This window comes from Carassius gibelio, chromosome A9 (assembly GCF_023724105.1).
Source record: "Carassius gibelio isolate Cgi1373 ecotype wild population from Czech Republic chromosome A9, carGib1.2-hapl.c, whole genome shotgun sequence".
In the NCBI taxonomy this organism is placed as follows: Eukaryota; Metazoa; Chordata; class Actinopteri; order Cypriniformes; family Cyprinidae; genus Carassius; species Carassius gibelio.
The window spans coordinates 19,791,982-19,803,093 of NC_068379.1; the positions used below are offsets into that span (position 1 = coordinate 19,791,982).

The 11,112-nt window shown below is 35.3% G+C and overlaps 1 protein-coding gene across 9 annotated transcripts in view; it reads left to right on the top strand.

The window, feature by feature from the left end:
* LOC128019898 (TBC1 domain family member 4) overlaps window positions 1-6,619 on the top strand; it is a 30,209-nt gene extending 23,590 nt beyond the window's left edge. For 8 of the 9 annotated variants that reach the window (XM_052606221.1, XM_052606217.1, XM_052606224.1 and 5 more), the window contains 4 exons: window positions 988-1,147; window positions 1,337-1,506; window positions 3,609-3,785; window positions 4,511-6,619. In XM_052606221.1, coding sequence (XP_052462181.1) covers window positions 988-1,147; window positions 1,337-1,506; window positions 3,609-3,785; window positions 4,511-4,753 — 750 coding nt within the window. In that variant the 3' untranslated portion in view covers window positions 4,754-6,619. The remainder of the gene's footprint in view (window positions 1-987; window positions 1,148-1,336; window positions 1,507-3,608; window positions 3,786-4,510) is intronic. The other variant, XM_052606218.1, reaches the window with a different exon arrangement.
* The last annotated feature ends 4,493 nt before the right edge of the window (window positions 6,620-11,112 follow it).

Sequence of the window (11,112 nt, forward strand, 5' to 3'; positions counted from 1 at the left end):
TTTCAGAACTGGTATGTCTGATTATCTAAATTATGCCTACTGTCAAATGTAGCAGGACTGGTTTTTGTAACAATTAATGGAATGAGCGTTGTTTGTTGAACTGAGTGTTAGATAATTACTTTCTTCTTTCATTAACAAGATGGAATAAATTAAATGAATGGTACTTTTGGCACATTAGTTTAATATTATGTACATTGCAGTAAACATAGTGACTTTAAAACCTTGGATTGGTATATTTGGCCAGCTATATTCTACTCATTTTTTTTCTTGGTAACACCTCTTTTATTAGACACTTCCATTTATAATATAAATGAATAAGAAATAGGGCAAAGAATAAGGTATTTTTTATGTTTCATTCGCAACAGAAACATTAGGTGTCAGTGTAACCACTTGCTATTTTTGAATTTGCCAGCAAAACATAGATGTTGACTTTTTTTTATTTATTATTATGTACATTTTAGTCATCATAGCCATGTTTTGATCAAATGACCAGCCGTAATGCATCTTTAATGGACACTTTAATTTATAAAATTAAGAATAAATGTAATAGGGTATTGTTACAGTGTCCTTGTTAATTAAAATGTTTTTGCTCATTGTCACATCCACACCACTAGGTGTCAGTCTAACTTTCAAAGTTTTATTGCCTGGCGAAACAAATTAAGATTTAAGATTTTTTTATTTTTATTTTTTAAGTTGTGCTGTACTTTTAGTGAATGTAAATTCCACATAACAATTTTGTTGCAAGGACAGGAACAGAGAGTATTTTTAATACGCTTGATTTAAACACACATTTGCTCAAGCGGTATTCAAACAGCCGTCTCCACCTCTTGTACACTGTTTCCTCCTCAGCTGTTAGTGGTTATTCATCATCAGATGTGCCAATGTTTAATCCCATGAGAGAAAGCCTGTCTCAGTCAGTCGCATTTGAGCCAGTTTAAAGTTCACTCCTCTAAGTGTGAGGACTTTTTCTTCTTTCTCTGTGTGTAGATCCAGATGTACCAGCTGTCCCGACTGTTGCACGATTATCACCGTAACCTGTACACTCACCTGGAGGAGCACGAGATCTGTCCCAGCCTGTACGCCGCACCCTGGTTTCTCACTCTCTTCGCCTCTCAGTTCCAGCTTGGCTTTGTCGCCCGTATATTTGGTATATTTCACTTCCTTTCTTACTAACTTATTCAGACCTGAATGAATGTATGTGATGGCTTTCGGGTGAACCAGAGGATAGTGGCGAAATGATCTTGTGTGTCAGAATGTATGTATTTCACACATAAGTCAAGTATTGTAGCCAATGTATAGCCTTTGACTCCTAGCATGTATGTGTGCTGTGTGCCAGACCTCCTGTTTGTCCAAGGCACAGAGGTGATTTTTAAGGTGGCGCTGTGTTTGCTGAGCAGCCACGAGGGAGAGATACTGGAGTGTGACGGCTTTGAAAGTATTGTAGACTACCTTAAATCCACCATCCCCACCCTCACTCACAGCCAGATGGAAGAGATAATCACCAAGGTACATTTAAAATGGAATAAACTTTCCTGTTGCATGTATGGGTTTTTAGATGTATTCCATTTTTTTCATTGTCAAGATATCATTTTTATATAACATGAATGTGAATGTAAAAGGACAAGTGTATGTTTTTGATCCTGTCACCCTTTGTGTTTCACCCTTTCTTTATTTCTTTTTTTTTTTTAGCTTCACCAGTTCTAAATGTTTGGTTTTCAAATATTCCATACAATCTATCAGTTAATATAAGTATATAAGTAATATCAACCATAGTGTTATTTAGTATTATTTATATACTATTGTAATATTTCTGTATATTTAAGCATTTATTTTTTTTATTTAAATTTAAATTTTAGTAATGTTTTTCTTCAGTAGTACTTCAGCTTATTTACATTACATATGAACATTTCAAGAGAGTTTCGGTTGTTCATGTAATATTTATATAGTATTTTTCAGCTTTATTTCAGTTACAGTTACTATAGCAACACTGACAGCTATGATTTTTAATATCTCTTCCTTGAGTTAAACTAAAAATATAAATTTTTTCACTTTGAGATGTAGACTGGATGCTATTCTTCAAAATACCATACTATTATGCTATTCTTACTATTTGTGCAGTATCCAGTATGCATGCGGTGCATAGTATGCAAATCTTCTGTATGCATCAAATACCCGGATGACCGATTATATTTACCAAAATCTGCTAAATATAACTCAATTACACTGAAATCAGTACAGAAGCGGTGTTCAGAATGGCATACTACCACACAGCTTCTAGTGTATTGCAGTATGCTGCATGTATTCTATGCAATAAATGTACGGATTACCTGCTACATTTGTTGAAATTTGATGTATGCATCTGAAGACACTGCATGGGATACTGTTTCCCAGAACACAACATTCTCTGTCTAATGTTTCATCTTCAAACGTGTGAGTGAACTGAAGATGGGGAATAGTAATAAAACACTTTTATACATACATGTTACTGTAAAATACAAATGATCACTGCATATTTAAAAACAATGCAGAACTCTACAGCACGTTTCCGATCAAGTCAAATGACGTCACCTTTTTTTGCTCGATAGTGCCTTATACAGTAAAGTTTATTACAAAGATATTGAATAATAAAAATGCTGAAGTAATATAATATATAAATAACATAATTTGTTGGCAGCTGATAAAGTACTGAACAGTACAGTACAGTACTGAAATATAAATATCTACCACCTAACTACTATTTACACAATTATTGTGTAAAGTCCATTAATTATGAAATGAGTTCAATTGAGCAATATAGCATTCTTTAAATGTATGAATCCTTAATTAACATGCCTTTTAAAAAAATAATGCTTAGTACATTTATCTGTAAGGTAACAACCTCAGCAGCTGTGCTGAATTAATGTTTTGTCATGTGACAACACTTTAGCATTCTACTCTGAAACATTTGTTGCTTATTGTATACTGCTTCACACACTATTTATAAAAAAAGAGGCAGTATACACACTGTGTACTAGGCAGTAGGTAGTATGCATTAAGCAAGTATGCCTTTTCGAACACAGCCAGTGTTGTGTGTCAAGAATTTAGTACACGAGAATGCACTCTATTTAACCACTAGGTGGTGCAGCTTGCTTTTCTAAAATAAAAATACTGTCTTTTCAATGAACTAGAACAAGTAAATAAAAAATAAATACAATTCGGCAACACTTTAAAATAGAGAACACATATTCACTGTTAACAAATAGTCTTCCCTAAATAAACTCCTTATTTGTTGCTTATTGATGGCATTTAAGGTAGTCGTTTAGGTATTGAGTAGGGCTAAGGGATCTAGAATATGCTCATGCAGAATAAAGCATTAAAATGTGCTTTATAAGTACTAATAATAAACAGCAATTATTCTCATAAAGTGAATGCCAATAGGCATCTAGTTAATAGTGAATAATAAGTTTCCAAATGTAAAGTGTTTCTTACCGATAAATTCATTAACTACAGTTGTAATTATTATTATTTGTTTGTTTATACTTGGATATACTTTGCTATGGTACGTGTGTGAATCTCCAGTAGCGCCATATTCTCCAATAATAACTATCAATATGAAATGATGTTTGCAGGCAACTGAGATGGATATCTCCAAGCAGCTGCATGCGTATGAAGTGGAGTACCACGTCCTGCAGGATGAGCTGTCAGACGCCCCTCCACCATCAGAGGACTCGGATAGGCTTGATAAACTGGAGAAAGCCAATGTACAGCTCAAGAAACAGAACATGGAATTACTAGAGAAACTACAGGTAGATATATACAAATCTAAAATAGCACAATAAGTGCTTTGAGTGCCTTCACTGGCAGTGTGGGGCAGCACAGTACAAAAGACAAACAGCCTGAAACCTAAAATCTTTACAGATACTGTACACTTCTCAGTTCACTACTGTCATCTGCTAGTGGGAGAATGAATTATCCTTGAAACTCCATTAGTCTAAACATGAAACGTCACAACATGCTCATTTTTAACTTGTTGCTAAAAACAAGCTGTTCCTAGAAACATGATATAAAGGAGAGTGAAAAGATATCTGGCCTCTTTAGCAAATTGTCCAGATTAACATACTTTGGATGCAAAACTTAAAATTATTATTACTATTAGTTGAGCCATTGGTAAAGCATATATGTGTGTGTGTGTGTGTGTGTGTGTGTGTATATATATATATATATATATATATATATATTTATTATTATTATTATTATTTGCATTACATTATATTACATTACTTTTTTATTATATATATTCTTCAAAGAAAACCATTATTTTAGACTGTAATATTATTTCTATATATTACTGTTTTTGCTGCTTTTTAATCAAATAAATGCAGTCTTGGTAAAACTTCTTTCAAAAACATAAAAAAGTTTTATTAACCCCAAACTACCTCAACAGTGGAGTATATAGTCACATGACAAAAATTTGGGCATAGTTTCTTCACAAGATTGCTTCATCAATTCTGGTGTTTGGCTTTATTAACAGGCGGCTCGTTTGAAGATTCAGACATTGGAGGGCAGTGTGGAGAGCTTCCTGTCACGCGAGAGCAAGATGAAGCACCTGATACGTTCTCTGGAACAGGAGAAAGCTTCCTACCAAAAGACCGTTGAGCGCATGCGTAGCAGTTTACCATCGGATGCCATGGCTGAAGTGGAGATGACCCAACTCAAGTCCAGCACCAACGGGAAAGCCAAAGAAACTGGTTGCAAAAAGCCACAATCCTACTGACTGATGCTTCATTATAGGTACGTCAGTAGAGAGCTAGTCTGTTTCTCCTCTTTTGTGTTCCCATCATGCTTCACCTTGGATGACATAATTGAAAAACAATTGAAATAATACAGAAGTGTCTTTCCAAAGAGCAGCACAGCTACTCCATGTACGAGGTGTGTTGTATTAATGTCCTCATGTGACTAAATGCTCACTGTGAAGGTTTTTTTTTTGCCTGGCACTCCAAACCAGGTGTTTGGAGGAAACCAAATATTTACCATGTCGACCTTTTGCTTAAAGTGCTTCACCTAAAGTGCAGGCAGGAAGTGAAACCAACTGCTACTGGATGATTTCCTCTGCGACTTGCAAACACTCCTGCTGTCCAGACTTCCCAGTCTGAGCTAATGGACTTCAAACGAATCACTGTCTGAAGACACGAGGAGTAACTTGTCCTCAAAGCATCATCTTCACTATTGCACAGTATTCTGTGTGTGCGTTGAAGAAGTGTGCCTTGTGTTGCATACTATGCCGTAAAATGTGTGTGTGCATTCTTTAAAATGCAGTGTATAATGGTTGCCTGGGCGTAAAAAAATCTCAATCCTTTAGGGAGTTTACCATTGTTTGGGTTTCTTTTCAAATTATCTGTAGTTTTGTGTGTGTCTGTGTGTTGCACCAACTGTATTTGTACATCTGTTCAAATATTTTTGTAGTGCATAAGAGTGCAGGGGTCTTGACATGTTCAAAATATTCCTCTGTGTCATGGTGAGCGGCTCACAAAAGGGTCTGCTACGAGGAGAATATGTCAGAATTCATATACAGTAGATATCAAATGCTAAAGCATTATATTTCTTCCATTTCTTTTTTATTTGACATTAGTTCAATTTGGCCTAGGCATATGAGCCTAATGCAGCAAAACCGACAGATGAGATATTGGTTTAAACCACCTGTTCAGCTTGATGGTGGCCAAATATGATTGTACATATGTCATGAGAGATATGACACTGTATTGGTCACCCATCTAACCACATGAATGTAAATTTAAAACAGGAATCTCTACTTGAACACTAATTTTTGTTGGTCTGTTTTCAGATTGTCTATGTTTGTCTTGACTAAAGCGATAAGAACTTGCCTCGTCCTAATGGAAGGTAAAAAGTGTTGTGTAAATGTAATCTTCTGCTGTTCTATGTTTGTGTGAACATAATATGGCAAAAGATGATATTAAGAAGTGTTAGTGCTGGGCTGGTGGTGGTTTTCAGTGCTCTGAATAATTTGTATGATCAATTTTCTTCCAGATAGTGATTGTTTTTTGGATCATTTTCTTTTATCTTTTTTTTTTTTAAATACATCTCTGTGACATTGCAAATCGAAAAGACTTGCATATCTTTGGAGAAAGTGAAAACATATGCACGTTTAATCAAGGGCTGCAAATACATCACCTGTTCAGTGGAGGTATATTCTAGCAATACTCCTGCACCAAAGTGTAGCAGTGTGAAGGACAGAGGAGAAATCGAGCAAGAACAAGGTCACATTGTCCAACTTTTCAGTATTTTTAATAAAATATGATGTCTTCATACAAAAAAAGACATAGAGCAAATGGTCTGATGGTACGAAGGTTGATACATCAGTCATTCTTTATCATACTTAATCCAGTGTGCCAAAACTTGGTGATCATTACCATCACATTTTCACTGTCACGGGCCGTTACTTCTCAATGACTCCTACACGAAGATGTTGAGTTTTGTTGGATTACATTTATTTCAGATGCACTTTTGTTTGAAATGAATCTCTGGTCACCATTGAAAGTGTGTGTGCAGTGTGTTGACAATGTCTTGATTGTTGAGTTGTCAGTCCTCTATAATCTATTAAAATCAACTTTTTGTACCTCAATTTCTGTTTATTATTATTATTAGTTGTTCTTGCCGAGGTGAGCATTCTGTAAACCTACACTAAAGGAAGAACTCAAGCCAAAGGCTTTTGACTGGGGACAGTAAGAAAACGCCTGGCAACAACATTGCAATATGCAATCATAGCAACACAATTGCAATCACAATGCACATTTTTGCAGTTTTATATGTAACTAAACTCAATATAAACTTGAATAATTATATATGGTGATCAGATACTGCCATAGTTATTTCTAGTGTTTTTCTAGCGTGAACATCTGCCAATAACATTGCAAAATGTCAGTCATCGACCTTCATAGACAGTATACACCATCTGAAAAAAAAAAAAATTATAAAGTGACATTTATTTATTCTTTTAAAGTCCTTTTTACTTCCAGGTTTACATTGGATATTAATTCCCAGATGTGTTCAATAATGTGTACAATGGCAAGAGCACCAGAATCCCTGTAAGACCTAAAAATGATGGCACAGTTGAGCCATGTTGCATTATTTTTTTCCCTGTGCAGTAAACACCGTGCTTGAATTTGAAATTGAGCCCTATGGTTGTGTTCCCTTTACCGGCGGCTGTCAAACAGCAGGTCTGAGACTCCAGTCATGGAGAGCTGGCTGGGCTTCTCCTTTATCTCAAGTCCAGTATTGGTTTGTAACACCACAACAATTTTTTGATGTAAATTTCATGCTTTTGGAATGTTGCCATTGCAAACATGTAATACAACAGCACAGCCTGCATTTGGTTTTGCTTTAGCGAAGTCAACAGGACTGCACATTGAATGCTCTCAAATTAAGTGGTGAATTAAAAGTTTGCTGTTATGTGTCCTGTTGTTATTATCCTTTGAATATGTATTAATACATAGTATTAATTCAGCCCTCAAATTTCTTCTAAAATAATTTACATTAAACATGGATATTTTCAAAAAATGATTTGAGTGAGTTACGAACAGTAAAAAACCTTTTGATTTTAGGGTCATATAATTTTATTTACATTTATTTATTTATGTTTACATGAACACTTACTTCTCCTTCACTTTTTTGTAAATTAGAAAGGACTGCTTGAATGTCAAACCTAAGGATTTCATAGAAAATTGCAAAGGTTTTGCCTAAAAAGTGTTTGGCTGACCTGTGAAAGTGTAATGAAAGTCTGGGTTGATTGTGTTTGGCCTTAATAAATGCGTATGCGTCTGCAAAAGAGCATCAGTCCTTTCAAAACCACAGTACTCGGATACATTTTTGGCACAGAAAGTGGTGATATGTAGTCTTACAAGATAGATGGGAAGTTAAGCCCAATTTTCCTGCAGGGAGTAGACAATGAGTCATGGGACCAGATGTAGGACCAGCTGAGAGATGGAGACGACGCATTACCCACCCTTCGTTTCGATAAACCTCCTTTTGATGGCGAGAGGATGCAAAAATACCACACTTGAAGCATTGTCACAGCGCTTCTCTCTCTCTGTGAACAAAAGGCAGCATTCCGTACAGTATATGTTCCCTGGTGAGGGCGTTTCCTGTGGAGGGGAAATGCCTGGACGGATCGTGGAAGTCAGTAGGGGATTGGCGCACAGAGCACTTCCTCTGCACAACCTTATCAGAGCTTTTGTTTAATACCACATCCATCCTCCCACTCAGAGATGCATAATAAAGAGCCTCCTGTCAAAGAGTGACAGAGTGATAAAAAATACTAGCCATCAAACTACTTTGAGGCATGTTTTCACTCCTTTTGGGGGAACAATTCTAGTCATGCAATTCTAGAATGAATAAGGGTATGTTTTTGAATGAAATTAACACTTATCAAGGAAGTGGTAAATTGATAAAAGTGACTTTGTTAGAAAATATTTATATTTTGAATAAATCTTTTGAACTTTTTATTAATTGGCACAACAGTTTCCAACACTGATAAGTATCAAATCAGCTTATTAGAATGATTTCTGAAGGATCATGTGACACTGAAGACTGGAGTAGTGGCTGATGGAATAAATTCTATTTTAAAGTATATTACAATAGAAAACCTTTTTTTTTTTTATTACATTAATATTTCACAATATTACTGCATAACATATTTTGGAAACATTACATCTTATTATTCTCTAACTTTTAAATGGCATAATAAAAGATCTATGTATCCCTTAGTGTCTCGCCTCTTGCTTCAGTGAAGTGTGTGTCTGCATTCAGTTATCAGAGTAGTATGGGTTTTGAGTTATGAGTTTTGATCAGTTTGGTTTAGAAGGTAACTTCAGTTGAGATTGCAAAGGCAAGCTATCATTATTGCTCATTAAAGGTTTGTGCTACAGACACCTCAGATTATGCCCATAAATGCAAGGTAAGTGTGTTATTGCCTTTAAGTAACAAGATTTACTGACTCAGACCAATAAGCAAACACTTAGAAACATGTTAAACTTTACCATTAAAATCCTAGCAACTACACAGCAACGTGATAAAAACTATCCAGAACACCCTAGCAACTGCATAGCAGCATACTAAAACACATCCAGAACCTCCTAGCAATTGCACAGCAACAAACTAAATATCACTTATTGGCCAGTTGCATTAAATGCTTCTTACAAGTTTGTCATCTAACTTTTAGACTGGTCAGACTGAGCCCCGTATTTAGTAAGTTCACAGTAACATAGTAAAAACCATTGAGAACAACCACGTAGCAATGGGATAGCAAACACCCACAATCCCTCTGTGACTTTTGAACAGGCAAGCACTACTGATTTTCTTCTTTAAAATATTATAATATCGTAAAAAAAAAAAAAAAAAATTATCTTTTATTTTTATGTTGTTCAAACTCACTGGGTTTTGAACTTTCTCTTTTGGCAAATTCTGAGCCTGTATATTGCTTTATTGTGGTTATTTATTAGCATGTCTTATTCGTAGATGTACAGCAATAAGGATTTCAGCACATTAAATAATAGATGCAATATCCATTTGAGGACTTAAATATTGTCTCATAATTGTTTAATGGGTATGTGAACATAAAAATTTCAATTCTATCTATAGATTCATATTTTATGGCTTCTCACACTTAGTTAATCCTGGGTCTTTCTAAACCCAGGTGAATGGAATCCTGTTTCACAATTCATACTGCTCATAATTTACCCAGGGTTAACATTTAATCCTGGTATTCATAAAGTGAACTTTCAAACATTGTACACTCCTAAGCACAGCGTTTCATTCTTATTTGCATATCTGCATTGACAGTGTCACTGATTGGATGAATTAACGCAGCACTTGACCTTTTTATATCTAGCATTGCACATCCTCATATTATATGAACTTTTTGGACTACAAGGGCAAGAATTAAATAACCTTTTCTTCACTCTAGCTGATGCATTTTCTGTCACTTTTTGGAAAATTTTCCCTTAAGTTAAGTGACGTGTCATGTGGCTCTACATTTATCCTATATGAGTGCACACAGAGCACTGAGTAGTAAACACACACGCACACTGTGAACACACACCTGGAACAATGAACAGCCATTTTTGCTGCGGCGACCAGGGTACCAGAGTTGTGGGTATTGTAGGTGGAAGGAAGCACTGTTCATTCAGTCCCCCTACCTACATTTTCTGCCGGTACTGAGACTCGAACCCTAAAAACTTTTGGATTACAACTCTGACTCTCTAACCATTAGGTCACAACTGGGGTTTACAATGATGATAACTCATGGTTAAGCACAGCGTAAAAAAGCTCTTTTGTGTCTACATTCAAATAATAATGAAAAATAACATGCATAAACATTAACCAAGCAATCAAAATGATGTGCCTCTTAAATTTGTTATAAAACGATAATTATACTTTTTTTTTTTTTGTAAATACATGTTATTAGTCTTATGGTGAACAATTATGACTCAATATTCCAGTGAAAATATCATACTTCTCCAGTCATTTAGTCTGCCTCTACAAAACCGACTGCAAGCTTGCATTCATTTTTTAATACAATGCAAAATCCAACCAACAATAATGGATACCCTTACAAAAATAAACGATGGTTTTACTACAAAAAAATAAATAAAATAAAAAATAAACATGGTGGTTGAGGTTAAACCATAGCCATAAACAAACCATGGTTTTGCTACATTAACAACAGTTAACCATGGTATTTGCAGTAAAACTGTGGTTAAACAAATGATAATTAAAACATTACCAAAACCCCAAAACATTACTTCACTTTTACTATAATAAAAACCATGGATAATTTTCGTAAAGGTAGAACAAAGTCCCCTGCATGTCATTTGGTCAATAATGTGTTACACTCGGATGTGCTTAAAAAGATCTACTAAATTTGTTTCATTATGAATTTAATGAAAAAACACCTATTTTATCAAGGCTCTTTGTTTTTGTGTCTACATTGCACATTCAAACCTGCACTGATAAGAGTGGTGGCTCTGGATTGGGAGTCGTGCTGTGTTTGGGAATTGTACACAGAGGCCAGGTGACAGAGGTGTACAGACAGCTGCAGGGGGCCGGCGCTACCGAGAT